General features: G+C 49.3%; 1 protein-coding gene across 4 annotated transcripts in view; it reads right to left on the reverse strand.

Moving 5' to 3' along the window:
- Positions 1-16,920, reverse strand: part of PAX2 (paired box 2) — a 94,048-nt gene that overhangs the window by 26,374 nt on the left and 50,754 nt on the right. For 2 of the 4 annotated variants that reach the window (XM_033185408.1, XM_033185416.1), the window contains exon 7: positions 16,439-16,507. The exons of the other annotated variants lie outside the window; for them this stretch is intronic. In XM_033185408.1, coding sequence (XP_033041299.1) covers positions 16,439-16,507 — 69 coding nt within the window. The remainder of the gene's footprint in view (positions 1-16,438; positions 16,508-16,920) is intronic. 4 annotated transcript variants of the gene reach the window in all.

Raw genomic sequence — 16,920 nt, forward strand, 5'->3', positions numbered from 1 at the left:
GCTCTGCTTTCGCTGAAGCCTGGGTGTCCTGCTACCTGGTGCCCAGGGCCTGGATGAGGGTGGCTTTCTAGGGGAAGGAGAGGAGGAGGAAAAGGAGAAGAGAGTAAAGGAGGAGGAGCCAAAAAGGAAAGAAGGAAGACAGCTGTCAGTGCTGACCACCTAGAGGGTTCTCCAGGGAAGATGGGGAGCGAGCTCAGCATGGGCTTTCCAGGGGCAAAGTCTCAGATGGGACAGCAAGGAGGAAGAAAGAGACCGCTGTTAGGCCCAGCTGTTGAAGGGCTGTCTGGCAGAGTTGGGCTCAAACAGAGGTGGAAGCAGAAGCCAATCTTAATCTAGGTTTCTAGGACGTAAAAGCCGATCTTAATCTAGTAAGCAGGGAAGGAAAGGGCGTAAGTGATTACACACCATCCATTTCAAAGAAGATCCCCTACCCAGCAGACCCTTTGCCCCCATGCCCAGCAGCCAGTCTAAGAGCACCTTCTGGCAGGGACCGTGACTAATGCATTTCTGCGGCTCCAGCATCAGGAATAGCCCCCAGTAGGTACTCAGACTCTCCTGGGTGGTATTCAAAGCCATACCTCTGGCAGAAGGTTTTGGGACTGGCCACCTGACTGGCCTGGCACCACAGGACACCCAGTCTCTCATCAGGCAAGCTCCACACATCCCTGGCTAGCAGATGTGCTATCCCCACTGCTTGTTAGCCTCTAACAGCATCAACTCTGACCCAAAAGCCTTTCCCACTCTCAGAAACACCATCCTGCCCATCTCTGGTGCCTCTACCAACGCACAGAGAACACTGTGTTCCTGGTGAGCAGCAGAACTTAACCCCGGGGCTTCTGAGCTGCCATCCAAAGCAAGTGGCAGAGGCTGCTTGAGACCGGGGCCTGGAGAACGCATCTACATTTGAGCTCCCTGCACCAAGAGGGCTGGAGGCTGCTGGTCACGTGTCCTGCGCGTTCAGGAGCTATTCTGATTTCCAGTATTCTTCCCCATTCTCTGGTCACATTTTTAGACTGGGGCTGGAGGTGGCTGTGGGTTTAATAAGACCAAACAGAGCAAGGAAGAGACCCTGTGCTAGTCAATCTCCATAGAGGGAGGGTTCAGCCTCGTTCTCCGTCTGCCCCCTGCCCAACTCCCATTCTGTAGCAGCTCACAAATATCAAGAACTCATGACATGCCATTGCTGTTATTTACAGAGCTCATTCAATCCTTCCGACAACCCTGTGGGGGAAGTACTATGATACCCCTTTTAAAGATAAGGAAGCTGAGGCAAAGAGAGGTTAAGTAGCTTGTCAAAGGCCATGCAGCTAGTAAATGAAAACCAGATTTGAATCCGGGTCTGAGTACGGAGCCTGCCCTCTAAATCATTTCACTCTGCAGCCTGGGTGCCGAACACAGTGGGCCCAGTTGAAGGCCACTTGGCTCCATCCAGGGCACAGCCTCCCTCTTGGCATCCCTCATTCTCTGCCTGGCACCCTCACCAAATAGAGGCTACAGCCTGTGGCACATGTGCTGACTGAGTGCAGACTGTGCCCGGATGATTAGGGGATGTCTGGTCCAAATTCTTCATGTTACCATAACTAGCAGGGGTGGGCAGTGACTTTTCCAAGGTCACCCAACTGGGGAACGGGACTCCCAGGACTGGGCCATTCCAGGTGCTCTGTCCACTCTCAAGGGGGTGAGCTACCACAGGTCTTTTTGGAACACGGATAGTATGTAAATAAATTAATTCAATTAAACAAACTGCTGAGTCAAAACTTTGACATAGATTATTCTTTCAAGGATAACAAAGCTCATATTGTCTTCTTCTCTGACTGTTTCATATTTGTTTAGCATTTAACAAAAGGTCTTCGTAGATCTAGAATATCTGGTCTTCCCAACCACTCTCCAAGGTAGGTAGGGATTCTAATCCCTTTTTATTGGGGAGGAAACTGAGGCTCAGAGTATATAAGGTGCAGGGCAAGTGACTGGCTCAAGGGGACATTTACTGGGGATCTTGGCACAGGGCAGGTGCCCTGACAGCTGTGGACTAAACGGACAGACAGAGTGGCTGCCTGCCCAGCCAGAGCCCAGAGTGTGGGGCTGCTGGCAGCAGGACCCTAGTCTCCGGGCAAACGAAGAGAACTCCAAAACCAAAGATCAACTTGACTGGAAGGAGAGCTGCTGGTGTGGTGACAGTGGTTACTTCTTGATCACAAGCAATTTTTATTTTCTTTTCATCTAAGCTTTTCCATATCGTCCAGGCTTTGTGCAATTAGTATGTGCTACTTCTAGAATCACTATTAAAAATGTCTTTACTCCTCAACCAAAAGATCTCATCTCCTCATTCATTCAGCTCTTCCACTCACTCCCCATCTATTCCTGGGTGGCCCTGGAGCTGGGCCCTATCTCACACCTCTCACCCCAGGTCAGGGCCCTGGCACTGGCCAGTCATGAACGGAGTTGTCCAGTGGGGTCTCAGCAGCTTGGGGAGGGGGACACTCCCTGAACACTGTCTTGGGAACAGGGCTAGGGACAGAAGGGTCACTGCAAGGGACTAGAGACAGTTGGGGGTGGTGGTAATAGATAAAATGAAATAATGGGCCAGGCATGGTGGCTCACGCCTGTAATCCCAACACTTTGGGAAGCTGAGCCTGGAGGATTGCTTGTGTCCAGGAGTATGGGACCAGCCTGGGCAACATAGCAAGACCTTACCTCTACAAAAAATAAAACATTAGCTGGGCATGGTTGCATGCACCTGTGACTCAGCTACTCAGGAGGCTGAGGTGGGAGTATTGCTTAAGCCTGGGAGGTCAAGGTTGCAGTGAGCTAAGATAGTGCCACTGCATTCAGCCCGGACAACAGAGTGGGACCCTGTCTCAAAAAAAAAAAAAAAAGAAAAAGAAAAAGAAAAAGAAAAGAAAAGAAAAGAAAGAAAAATAAAGAAAATGAAAATGAAATGATGTCATTTCCTCTGTCAGAAAGCACCAAGGCTCATCAAAGTCTACAAAATTAGGATGGTATGAATGGGGTTGCCCATCAAATTCCAGGAAGCAAGATGAGGTATTTTAAAAGAATTTAAGTATAGCAAAGAATTACACTAACTTTGGCCGGGTGCGGTGGCTCACGCCTGTCATCCCAGCACTTTGGGAGGCTTGAGGCAGGTGAATCACAAGGTCACAAATTCGAGACCAGCCTGGCCAACATGGTAAAACCCCATCTTCACTAAAAATACAAAAAGTTAGCTGGGTGTAGTGGCAGGGGCCTGTAATCCCAGCTACTTGGGAGGCCTGAGGCAGGAGAATCGCTTGAACCCAGGAGGCGGAGGTTGCAGTGAGCTGAGATCGTGCCAGCCTGGGCGACAGAGTGAGACTCTGCCTCAAAAAAATAAACAAACAAACAAAAAAGCAATTGCACTAACTTCAGTTTTCTAAGCTCAAATACAAACATCTATCTGTCTATGGAGAAAGTAATGATATTAGGGCTTTCACCTACACTCATCAATCTCTTCAAACTTTACGAGGTACTTATTATTATTCTCATTTTCTAGAAAAGGAATCTTAGAGAGGCAAAATTATTTGTTCAACACCACAAAGGTAGGCAGCAACAGAGCCTGGATGTGAACTCATGGATGTCGGACTCCGAAGCTCTCTCCATTCTGCCACATTTGCCTTCTCTGTCAAGGATCCATCATCACTTACCGAACACTTACTGTGTTCTGGGCAGGCTCAAGGTACTTTATGCACATTATCCACAGTCTTCACAGAACACTTGCAAAAGTGACACTGTTAGTTCAATTTTACAAACGAGGAAACAGGCTCAGGGAGAGTTCAAAATATGTGCAAGATTGCACAGCTGGCAAGAAGCAGTCTTGGGGAAACAGACTCTTTATCCGCAGGCAGAAAATGACCTCAAAAAGTGATATGGGAAGAAAAGAGAAAAGCGTGCAGGCAGGGGGAACAGTGGCTGATGGGCCTCAGGCCTCAAGGGCTGGGGGAGCAGTGGGGTTCAGGGGCCAGCTGTGCTGGGGATGGGGCTCTGCACGTTCTGATGGTGGCCTCTGCTCAGAGGGTGCTCTCTCTGCCTAGCTACTCCACACATTACTTCCGCCTCTGAGGGGTTCACCCCCAGGCTGCCCCCCAGTCTTCTCAGCTGCCAGTTGTTGCAGTTTCAAACTCAATTGTTCTCCTCGGTAGTGAGGCAAATGGAGTCATTAATTACCTTCTATCGGCTGGGCTGAGTTCAGAACGCGATCAATATCCCCGCTTGTCATTCAGGGCAGCCCGCCTGTGCAGCCCCAGCCCCACCCCCACGGCAGCACAGCAGAACCAGGGAGGTGGAAGTCCAACTGGGAACAGGGAGTGAGGTTTGGGAGCTGAGGAATGGGGTGGCTCTCCAGAGGTCAGGTGCTGTCCAGACTAGTAGAGGAGGGAGGATTGATGGATTAGGGGGGTGAGGGTTCACAAGGGAGAGTGGAGGAGGAAAGAAAAAGAAGGAGTGTTCCAGAATGAAGAGAGAGGTAAGTGAGATAGGAGACGGAAGGGAGGAAGAGAGGATGAGGGGGAAGTGGGATTTGGGCAGTGAGGAGGAATAGATAGGTAAAAGGAGAGGGGAGGGAAGGGGCTCCAGAGGGCCAGGCTGGGAAGGAGCTATGGTGACACTGCTTGTCCAGGGAGATGGATGATACCCCTCATTGCCTTCCATCTTTAAACTGGACATTCAGTGAGTTTGGCCTGGCCACAGTTCCCAAGCCAAGCTCAAGAGGTGGGCATAAAGTGGGCTGGGTGCAGTGGCTCACTCCTGTAATCCCAGCACTTTGGGAGGCTGAGGTGGGCAGATTGCTTGAGCTCAGGAGGTCGAGACTAGCCTGGTCAACATGGTGAAATCCCATCTCTACTAAAAATACAAAAATTACGGCCGGGCGCGGTGGCTCAAGCCTGTAATCCCAGCACTTTGGGAGGCCGAGACGGGCGGATCACGAGGTCAGGAGATCGAGACCATCCTGGCTGACGCTGTGAAACCCCGTCTCTACTAAAAAAATACAAAAAGAATTGGCCGGGCGAGATGGCGGGCGCCTGTGGTCCCAGCTGCTCGGGAGGCTGAGGCGAGAGAATGGCGTGAACCTGGGAGGCGGAGCTTGCAGTGAGCTGAGATCTGGCCACTGTACTCCAGCCTGGGCGACAGAGCAAGACTCCGTCTCAAAAAAAAAAAAAAATACAAAAATTAGCTGGGTGTGGTAGCATGTGCCTGTGGTCTCAGCCACTTGGGAGGCTGAGATGGGAGGATCACTTGAGCCCCGGGGGTGGAGGCTGCAGTGAGCTGAGATCATGCCACTGCACTCCAGCCTGGGAGACAGAGTGAGACCATGTCTAAAAAAAAAAAAAAAAAAAGAGGTGGACATGAAGAAGGCTTTGGAAATCTGGCCCAAACCTTGTCTCGGGACAAGACCAGGTCCTGCCCAGCCATCTAGCCCTGGGAAACTACCTGCTGTACTTGACTAAGCCCAGCTTCTAAACACTCAATGAGTTCATGAACAGGGAGAGGCTGGGGTGGCTGTGGGCCTGCCTGACCTCAGGCTTGCTGTGCCCATTCACACCCACCAGCCTCTAGGGACACTAACTGTACTGGTAACCCTAACACAATACTGGGCCAGAAGTAACATCTCCTGGGTTGAAATCCTAGTTTTGTTGCTCACTTGATATAAATCTCCTGAGCTTTTTGGGATTGAGTTTCCTCAGACATATACAAGAGGGCTGTAAGCTCCTCCCTCACCATTAATTTCTCCTTTGTCTGCATTCCAACAGCCATCTATCCAAACCTTTATTGTAGAAATTCACTAATAATAACTAAAACAGATCCAGTTTCTACTTGGATACCAGACACTATGCTTAACATGCATGCACTGATTAAATCCTTACAATAACAGCAACTAACATTTATAAGTGCTTAGTATATATCAGGCACTCCTCTGATAATCTTACATATATTAATTCATCACTTAATTTTCATGAGAACTTAAACATTATTGTCTCCATTTTGTAGATGGGGAAATGAAAGTGCAGAGATTAAGGAACTTTCCCAAGGTTACATGCCTCACGGATGACAGAGGAGTGAGAACTCAACCCTGGCAACATGCCTCTGGCAGCTAAACTCCTAACCTGGGGAAACTGAGGGATAGAGAGACTAGGTAATTTACCCAGAACAACTTATGATAGCCAGTAAGTGGCAGAGCCAAATTTAGAATCTCTTCATATCATAGTTATTTTTTAATGTTGTTTTCTCCTCTGAACTGTGAATTTTGAAGGCGGGGTCCTATAGTTTTCAGCTTTAAACTTCAAGTAGAGAAGGTGATCACAAATGTTGACTGATTTGTTGACAAGAATTCCAAAAGGAAAGACTGATCAGTTCTTAACTTGCTACGCTCAACATTTTACCTTTTAGAAGGAAAAAGAAGCAACAAAGGAGAATGCTACTCTGAATTCAGTGTCACTCACGTTCTACAGCTGGAAAATATCATGAAGGGAATTTAACTGGATTCCCTCTTAGGTATTTAAAATTAAGACAAAAACCAAAAGCCTGGCTCAGAGAGGTTAGGTAGTTTTCCATGTCACATAGCTAGTTGTCATAAGAATGGAAACTGAAGTTCCTAGCTCAGAGCCCTTTCCACTATTGCAGGCCATTTAATTCTGACCAAGAAAGAAAAACTGATGAAAGGGAAATGGTGGAGGGGGGGATGCAGGGAGAAAGCAAGCACGTCTAGAGTTGACAGTAGCTCAGGAAGAGGGTGCTGCGCAGAACCTGAATTGAAGAAAGCAAAATGATCCATGCTGGGGGAAAGACATGGCTGGGGATTCCATGGCAAGAGATTCTAAAAGAGACCATAATTCCACGAGGATGGGATGCTCTAAAAATGAAATTCTGCTTCTATAAGCTCATATAATCAACCTGACAGCATAAAGGGAGTGGGAGTGGGGGAGGGGGTGAAAAAAGAAGGACATTTAAGGAAAATCACTGTTGTTACACACAGATAAGCTTTAAATTATGATGATCCCAGATTTTAAAAGGACATGTACATTGAACAGCAGAAGATTATGCAGCCATTAAAAAATCGTGTTTTCAAAGGATATTTAATGATATGTGAAAATGGTCCTATGTAATGTTAGGTGAAAATAGCAAGACATGAAGCTTCTTATATGGTATTGTTCAATTTTTGATTAAAAAATTATATATACACAAAAAAGAAAGAGATTGGGAAAATCTACCAAATTCAACAGTGGTTGTCTCCTGGTGATGACATTGTAAGGGAATTTTTAAAAATTTACTATCTCTTCCAAGTATTTCCCAATGAGCATGTATTCCACTTATGATCATAGAAGTCACTTTTTTCCCTCTTATACAGGATACATGACAGATGGAAAGGGGGGACCATAACCAAGGATGGATATGAGGGTGGCATGAGCCTGTCAGGAATACAAAGGCTCAGAACAAGCTGAGACAACAAAAAAGGGCCTTGGATGCTATGTTTGGAGAAAGAAAGAAAAGAAAGGCAGGTTTTGGTTCAGTCCTAGGGAAGAGGATGTAATATTGAGAGAGAAGGCAGAACTTCTCAATCCTCAGCTTGCTTTTGTCTTCACCAAAGGAAAGCATCTTCAAACTGAGCCCAGTAGGAGGGCACTGGTGCCCTGGTCAGGGAGGGGCCAGGCAGGTAACCTCTGGCCATTTCAATGAACTTTCCCAGCTCCAGACAGGACCTAAAACTGCTGCTGATAATCCCTGAGATGTCACAAAGAAAGGGTGAGGCAGTGACAAGCCCAATGCCATCCTGTCTGTTAGAAAAGGGGGGAGAAGTACACGTATGCAAATGACACTCAAAATCATAAATTCAGGATCAGGTTCTGGAAATCCTTTAAAAGAAATTATTATACAGTTAATTACGGCCAACAGAAAAGAAAATGGTGATACCTCAGAGCTTGCACGCACTCACAGAAATAAGTTGTGGCATATTTACTCGATATCAACGCTTAGATCAAATACCTCCCTCATAAATACTTCCCTAGTTACCCTGACTGGAAGCAACTGCTCCTTTGTTTTTCTCGTTCATCATATGACTTCATGCCTTGATCACGACATTCATCACATTCTGCTTATATAATGATGTGTATGTCTACCTCCCTGCTAGATTGTAAGTTTCTTGAGGTCAAGGACTGTGCCCTATTTACCTTTGTAAATCAGTCCTGCCATATGTTGTACATAGCAGGCGCTCAATTTGCTCATCAATGTAAACTGGATTTTTAAAAATAATTTATTAAGGAAATTCTGTGGAAGTAGTGAATGTTAACATTTGACAATCCTAGCATAATGGACAACATGAAAACAAGTAAAATGATTGATGGCTGTTGGGCTCAGTAGTTCCCAAAGCATTCATTCACTTATAGCAGCTAGGAGGAGTTCTCCATTGGTGGGCCATGTGGCTTTCCTGTGTTTTCAAGGAAAATAACTCTTTTGAAAAAAACTAGTTGGATGATGATATAGAAGACATCCTTATGACCTTAATCGGGTAGAATTAAGAACCCAAACCAACAAGATGAAATTCAGCAGGGATAAATGGAATGCCCTATGTTTAGGTTAAAAAAAAATCAATTACACAAGTGCAGAATGGGGTAGACCTGGCTTGATAGCAATTGATGTGAAAAAGATCTCGAGGTTTTAGTTGACCACGAACTCAATATGAGCTTGAGTCTGACACGGCTGCTAAAAAATCGAATGTAATCTTAGGCTATATATGGATGTAGAGTCTCCAGATGGGAGAGTGGCAAGGCTCTACTGTGCCTGGCATTGGCTAGACTGTCTCTGGAGTTCAGTGTTCATTTCTGAGGAACTTTAGCCTTCAATAATGAATTCTGAGATGGGTAACCAGGATGGTGAGGGAACTCCCTCAAGGGCAGGAACCGTATCATGTGAGAATCTGAAATCTACCCAGGACCTAGCCCGGCATTTGCCAAGAGCTCAGTAAATATGGTGGAGTGGATGAAAGGGAAGGAGGGAAGGAAAGAGAGGGTATCAAATGGAGAGCTTTACCGCCACCACCATTCTCTGTGGCAAATGCCATTACCTCTATTTTAAAGATGAGGAAACAGATTCAGAGATCCTATGTAATCAGTCAAAGGTCCCAGAGCAAGTAGGGAGTGGAGATGGACCCACATCTGGACATTTGGATCCCACATCCTGTGCTCTTCCCTCAACCCGCATGACTCAGTATAAAGTGGTGCTGCAAACAAACAATGGCCACTGTCCATCTCTGACATATGTCCAGGCAGGGCTGTGACCTTTCAGGCAGAACTACTGGAGGAAAGAGTTCTATGGTGAGTGGCAGATAAGACAGGACGACCCTTAAGAATCTGACACTCTGCCTTGTCACCATCCAGCCCAGCCAAGGTCTCTCAATCTCAGCCACTCCCAGGCTCCCAGGCTCAAGCCCCATTTTCTGCTTGCCCTTCTAGTCCATTTACCCAGGTTCCTATGGAACACGCAGTCACGTGTCCGGGCATTTAACAAACAGCCAGTTGTCTGAGTGCAAAAGCCTTGCCTTCCCCAGCAGGCTGTAAGCTCCTGAGAGCCACATCCTGGTTCTCTGCTCCTCTCATACCTCCCAACACAGTGGGCACCTGGGCCCACATTGATACAAAGATCCCCAGAGAGGCCAGAGAGGAAGGTGTCAGTTTCCTCACTATCCCACCGATTTACACACCAAAGCAGTCAAGACTCTTAGCTCACTGAAAACTGCCCGAGGACAGGGGGATAATCTGAGGTGCCCCTTAGGGCCCTGGCATTTCCTAACCAACCTGTAGAGAAGAGGGAGATATGGAGGAAACCTAGAACCCCAGGGAATTGTACCAGCAAGTTTACTTTCCTCACTTTGAATAACTTAGCTCCCCCAAAAAAGAGCCCCCAGGTTACCCGTGGAGAAGAAAAGTGTGGCACCCACTGCCAAGTCCCAGCCAGCCTAGATGTATGCGACCCATGTATGAAGAAGTAGAATGGGGGAGAGTGGGTACCGACAAGGAGGAGGGAGATGAAGGCCAGAGGCCCCAAGAAGGGAACACACAGGTTGTGGGAGAGGGAGGACAGACCCAGGGGAGGAAGGAGAGGGGAGAACCTCCAGTGGATTTAGGGAATTCCCCAAGGAGATCAACTTTCCCACCTGGGAGCACTGGTGTGCAGTCCTGCTGGCCTGCTGCAGGGGGGCTGGTGGGGAAGGAGGACTCACTGAGTGTCTAGCTCCTGGGACCCTAGCCCTTCCTCAGCCTTCTCTGGGCTCTCAGGGAGGGGGTTGGGCCCTCTGCCTAGTGCTGTCCCCATTTGGCTCCAGCAGGGGCCAGAACCAGTTAGAAATCTCTGGAGCCAAGAGGAAAGGGGGCTTTGTTAGCTCAAAGGACACAAGCAAGGCGAAAAATTACATAGCAGGCCGCCCTAAGTATGCTTGTTTAGAGAAACTGCTTGCATTTATGAAGTCTTTGGTGCGGAAAGCAGGGTTGCAAATGACTGCATCAGAGCGACAGTAAAGGCCATTAATTTCCTGTTATGTTTTCCTGTGTTGGGGGCTTTATTAATTTAATTTTACACTGTCGAACAACAGCGAGAGCTGACACTGCCACACCGCCACGGCTAGGGTTTTCTTTTTGTGTGTGTAGCAAGGCTTTGCCTGACATGCAAATCAACGCTATTACCAGAACCAATAAAGATGTGTGGAGGGAAGAGGGGAGGGAGGGGAAGGGAGAGAGCACGGGGGAGAAAGGACCAATGCCATCCTTGGCCAGTGTCTGCCTCCTGTGCCTAGCACCTCCTGGCTTCCCAAGGCGTCCTCCACAGTCAGCAATTTCTGAGCATCCTTTGCTATCCTTCTGCCCTCTTCTTCTCCCCATCCTCTGCTTCTGGATGGTTCTACCTCTGTCATCCTCCTCTGTCTCAGTTCCTGGCAGAACTTGCATAGAGACATGGAGTTCCCAGAAAGAAAAGGGAGATAGACTTCTCACTGTCTGACCCCAGCTGAGGTATGTCGCAGAAGCCATAGGGGCAAGCAACATGATGGTGCCAAGCCCACAGGCCAGAGCAAAGGCCTATGTTGCGGACTTCCTCTCCAGGCATTTTCTCCCCCACACTCCCTTTTCATCTAAAGTAAAGGGTCCTGGCCCACTTACACATTATTAGTGCACACATGCATGAACCCACGTGCTTGTGCATGTGAGGAAGAGTCCAGAAGAACAGACACTCCAACACTCCAACTTGCTTTTAAGCCCCTCTGTGAGCTTTCATACTTTAACATTGTCAACCACTTATTTCCTTTGAATTACCAGGAAACAAATAAGGTCTCTGTTTCTCCTTAAAAGACTCCAATAGCTATTTTCAGTAGCTGTAAGGCACCCACATAGTTCAGACCAAAATGCCAGAGAAAAATGGATCCCCAGCATCAGAAGAAAAAGCAAGTCCCTAGAGGTTCCTTTGTATAGCATTCTGGTCCCTTTTGCTGCCTAGGCCACATACCCACTGCCCAGGACCACCCACACTGTCCCTCACCCAGGTGGCTCCTGCAAGCTGGCTGCCCCAGGTGGCCCACAGTGCCCTCAGCTCCCCACACCACCAGTCCACCCAGGTGCCCACACTGCCCAAGTGCCCATGCTGGGCACCCTGCCTAAAGAGATGGAGGTGGCAGGTGAGGAGGGAAGAGAGGAGGAAAGAAAGGCTCCTGGAGTCACCCCTACCAAATCTACTGTCTGCATCCCTCCATCCCAGGCTTCCCAGGCTGCCCGGGCCGAGGGAGATATGTGTGAGCCAGCGAGTGTATGTGAGTGTGTCTGTGCATCTCTCCCTCTGTCACTGGCTTACTTGCTCTCCTGCTCGCACTTTCTGCTTCAGGAGCTGTTTGGCAGGCTCTGGGAGGCTGCTGGATGGAATCCAGCTCTCCCTAGGAGGAAAGCATAAACTTCATAAACTGCATTTACTTTAATGCAGGTTCCTGGAGCTGCTCTCCTCTGGCTTCTCTTCCCTCCCCTTGTCTGCTGTCTGGATCACATTCTACCCCTGCCCCTGTGTGTGCCCCAACCTTACACACATGCACACACATACACAAGTACCCACGTACACATGCACACACACTCTAGCCAGTCCTCCTGAAAAAGGTGAAGCCTGGGGCAGAAGGAGAAGGGCGAGGTGTAAAAGCTCTGGCTGCAGGATAAAGCCCCAGCCCCTGTCCTGGAAAGGCCCCCAGGAGATGCCCACACACTTGTCTCCAGTAGTGATGAGCACAAAAGCTGCTTTGAAGCAGGCAGGCCGAGCCTCAGGGAGGGAGGGGATGCTGACATTTCATGGGGGCAGCCACATTAGGAGCCACCTGGAGGATGGGTCACAGGGCTCCAAGAATGGGAGGGAGGGAAGGCCAGGCCTCCGTGCAGGTTGAGGTTTGTGAGGCCTCTCTTGTCTAGTGCTGTCAAGGTCAGCAGGTTCGGGTTCACTGAAGGGTCAGGATGGTTTGAATTACTGGCTCCACTGCAACTCGGCTCTGAGGCTCGTGATCTGTCTCACAGCCCCTGAGCCAGGCCCAGCCCTCCCCCAGCCCTCTATGCCTTTCCACCCCAATGGGGCAAAATGGAGAGGGTCCCAGAGAGCCTTAAGGCCACCATGGCTCTGAGGAAGGCAGAGCAGGAGGGGTCCTTCTCTGGGCTCCAGGGCGGGGGCAGCAATGGTCAAGGAGGCTGCCAGGACCATTCTGCTGGCAGGCAGGGATCTGGGGTCTCCCCGGCCTACGTCCTCTCCAACCCTTTTTCCAGCTGCCTGCCCTTCTCAGCTGCCTGCTTGTCTGCAGAGGAAGAGGAACCCAGGGAGGCGAACTCAGGAGCAGCAGGGCCTGGGGATAGCCTTGGTGCCCATCTCCTCCTTCCTGCTTCCATAGCTTGTGCTTGGGGAAGAAGGGCAGAGCTGAGGCAGCGGATTTCCTGCTTGGTGCCCTTGCGGGGTGGGAAAGGAGAACAATGCCTGTCTGCAGGGCTGGAAGGTAGTTGCCAAGTGAAAGACTAGGAAGTTGAAGATGTATTCTGACAAGATGGGTGCTCATTCGTGAGGGTGCAAACGTGGAGCTGGGCAGGAGTACCTGACAGCCTTTGCTGAGACAGTGGTATACCTGCACCCACCCACCCCAATTTCCAGTGGTGGATGGACACATACAGCTCCCTCCAGGGCAATTCTGTACATTCTCTCCTGATAGGGTGGAATTGACCTCTCTATTCTGAATTTCTGGCATTCTGTGAACAAATATATACTCTTTTGTGCTAAATCTCAAAATACTTCCCCAAACAACCAGATGGAACTCTTCATCCACATAACAGCATTAACTAGCTGGGAAGCAAAGGTAGCTGGTGATTTGGCTGCTGGCTCTGATATAAAGGCAAGGACTTATACGCAGATGCATGCACCTACGTCGATCCACACAGCCAGGGCTAAACCCCTGTACTTCCCCACAAAAACATACAAATCACCTATGCACAGGGCCCAAGATAAAGGTCCTTCAAAAACATCGACAAAGCCTACACCTACCTCTGGATAACGACATGGTCAATATTCAACAGGCTCACCGCCAACTCTACCCAGAGTTTGGCTAAAATATGTGATCCAACTAAGACAGAAAACCTGCCCCCTCAGGTATGAGCAGTTTAATTTCCTTGGTTACTAGGAAGATATAATCATAGCAATGAATGTGTGTTCATAAATGAGTTTTTTTCCCTGTGTTTTGGTGAGTGCTGACTTTTGAACCTCAGCTGTTTCTTGGACTGAGTGAACATTAGGCAGGTTTTGAGTTTGAGTTGGAAAATGAACATAGGTTGAGCCAATGCAGTTAAAGTCAGGCACTTGTCTAGACAGACAGTTGCCATCACAGAGATTTGGTTTCTGGACTGTCATAGGGCCTATCTTCTAGGGAGGGGAGAGCCTGTGATGTGCTAGATAGTACAGTGTGTGAAATCATGAAACCCCACCAATAATCCACAGAGCACCTCTCCTTAGAGAAGCACAAACTCAGGCTGGGCGCGGTCGCTCATACCTGTAATCCCAGCACTTTGGGACCGAGGTGGGTGGATCACCTGAGGTCAGAAGTTCAAGACCACCCTGTCAACATGGTGAAACCTTGTCTCTACTAAGAATACAAAAATTAGCTGGGTATGGTGGCAGGCGCCTGTAACTTCAGCTACTCAGGAGACTGAGACAGGAGAATCGCTTGAACTGGGAGGCAGAGGTTGCAGTAAACTGAGGTCGTGCCATTACACTCCAGCCTGGGCAAAAAGAGTGAAACTTCATCTCAAAAAAAAAAAGAGAGAGAGAGAGAAGCAAAAACTCTGCTCAGTTGCCCTCTGCCAACAAAAATGACTTCTGGCAGTGCTGAACTAGGGTCTGGGAGGAGAGCAAAGGCAGAGAGAGGCCCTGCAATTCCCTACCCAGGATGTAAGCTCACTTTAGAAACCTGGGAGCACACTCCTTCTCCCTTGTCTTCTCTAGGAAAAGAGTCGGATGGCTGGGTGTGCATGTGTGTGTGTCTGTGTGTGTGTATGTGTGTCGGTGTGTGTGTGTGCAAGAATTAGGTGGTAAACAGACATAATTGTGCCCAAGTGCTGGATTTTTGTTTACCCAATATGGTGCAACCTCGTCACATCTTCTGGGCCCTCCTCAGCCTCTCTCCAAGCTCTTTCAGGCTGAATCTCATCCCACTAAAATAGTGTGTACTCAGCAAAGCTTCCCCAAACTCTTCCTACGCAGGGAGCACTCAGATCCCTCTCTAGTTCTGCCAGCCCCCTGCATCTGGACCAAAATGCCACTGAGAGAGTCAGGCTCTGGCTCCTGCCTCTGCCCCCAGCCATACCCAGTCCTCACAGTTCAGAGCAAGCCTACCAAGGAGCGCTCACCCACCGACTTCCCCCATCAGCCTCGGTCAACACAGCAGGCTGCACCCGAGTGTCCAGGGCCTGGGAAGCCGGGCAGTGGCAGCCTCTGGTCTTCCTTGGGGTCCTCCTTGCCTGCCTTTTCTGACCCCAGCCCTCCTCCCGTTGCCCCTCCAGAAGGAGAGCGGGGAAGAGAGCTTGGTGACCAGGGCACGCCTGGTTTACGTTAATGAGATACACTGAGTGTAATCCAGCCATGGAGGCAGTCTACAAAAGGAGGCGATCGCGGGCGGCCAGGGGCAGAGCTGCTCAGGTAATTGGTTTATCTATCTGGAAGCAGGGGGAGCAATCTCAGCACAGACAGACTAGCAGTAAAGTCTCTTCCTTAAGGCTATTTCCTTTGTCTTTTCAATTGCTTGCACATCCATGTGAGAGAGGGAGAGAGTGTTAAAGAGAGAGGGAGAGGGAGAAATGTTAATTTGTGAATTAATGGCTTTTCTCAGCGGAATTGTAAATTCAAATGTCACCTCACACGGTGACACCACGGCTGGTCTGCTGAAGAAGCAATGATAAGATCCCCCACCTCCCTCGGTGCCCCTCCCTCCCCAAAGATAGCTGTGGAGTGGAACATGCTACTTTTAATTTGCAATAACAACACAACAGAGGTATGCAGTAATGACTGCTTTCTTCCACCCTCCTGGCTTCCTTCCCCCATAGTCCAGTGGCTCCCCCATTTCCTCTCTCCCCACACCCTTCTCAAACAACACCTCACTTTGCCCTGGGTGCCCCCCACCCCACCCCAGCCAGTGCCCGATCACATGGGGGTTGCATTTGGAATTGACAACGCTGCAACCCTCTCTTCTCCTTCAATAATCAGGGAATTAATGACCCTGAAGTTAAAGTGAGGCTGATACCGAGGCCCTGCCCAGCGTTGGGAAAAAGCCTTCATTGTTTTCAAGCAGGAGGCGGGCAGCAGTGAGGGAGATTCATGGATGGAGATTGAATATGCAATTTTCTTTCACCTTGCCAAGAGCTGCCCCTGGGCTGTGCCTGGCCTAAATTTTTCCTTTTACCATCTCTGCCTTATCCGGCCCTCCCACCTCCCTTCCATTCTTTCCAGAAAATTACCTTCAAAATTGATTTCCACTTTTACAAACAAATATAATGGGAACACAGGAAAAAACTTGGGCCGTGATGAATTAGGGCTGTCAGGTGCTTCCAGGTCTCCTTTGCTTTTGTTTTACTACCCGATCTGCTCTTTGTTTTTCCAAGGGCTGGAAAAAGTGCCCCCCATCCACTGAGTGCCTGACCCTCCAGGCCACCGGGGCCTCAGCCCCCAAACCCCATCAGTGGCCCATGGCAGAAGTAATCCAGGCCCTGAGACTCTATTAGCCGCCTGGTCTCCCAGTGAAAGCTTAAGCCAACTCCTCCTTTTCCACACTCTGGCCCTCAGGAACCCACTCTCTGAATATTCTCTAACCGCCACCCCCAAGCTATTTCCCTTGACCCCCACACCATGTTCCCTCTGGCCCTCATACCTCTTAAAGTCCAGACCAGATGCAAACCTCCACCTCCTCTAATGTGGGCAGGATCAGTGTATACCTCGACTAGAGCAAATAAGAGACAGACAAACACTGAGAGATCCCAAAAGACAGGCAGGCAGAAGATTGGGGGCAGGACCCCAAGATCGGGAGACCAAATTCCCCTTCTAAGGGTTACAAGGGTTCTGAGCTGCAATTCCCACACAGCCTGGCTGTAAGGGCCTCAGTCTCCCTAGCCTTGGGCCCTAGGCCGCCCCTGGAGGCAGGCTCAGGACAGCCTCTCCATTTATCAGCAGAAGGTAGGGTGATGCCTGTGCCCAGGACCATGGACAACCCACACACTCAGGCCTGGCTTAGAGCTCTCCCTGATCACACGGTCACACCTGGCACTCTCTTCAAGCATGCACACTACCCAGGTAACTGCATACCTTCCCAGTGCATGACATTCCCATCCCCTTACGCCCAAAGATCTCAGAGCG

Source organism: Trachypithecus francoisi, unplaced genomic scaffold, assembly GCF_009764315.1.
Source record: "Trachypithecus francoisi isolate TF-2019V2 unplaced genomic scaffold, Tfra_2.0 Contig01579, whole genome shotgun sequence".
NCBI lineage: Eukaryota > Metazoa > Chordata > Mammalia > Primates > Cercopithecidae > Trachypithecus > Trachypithecus francoisi.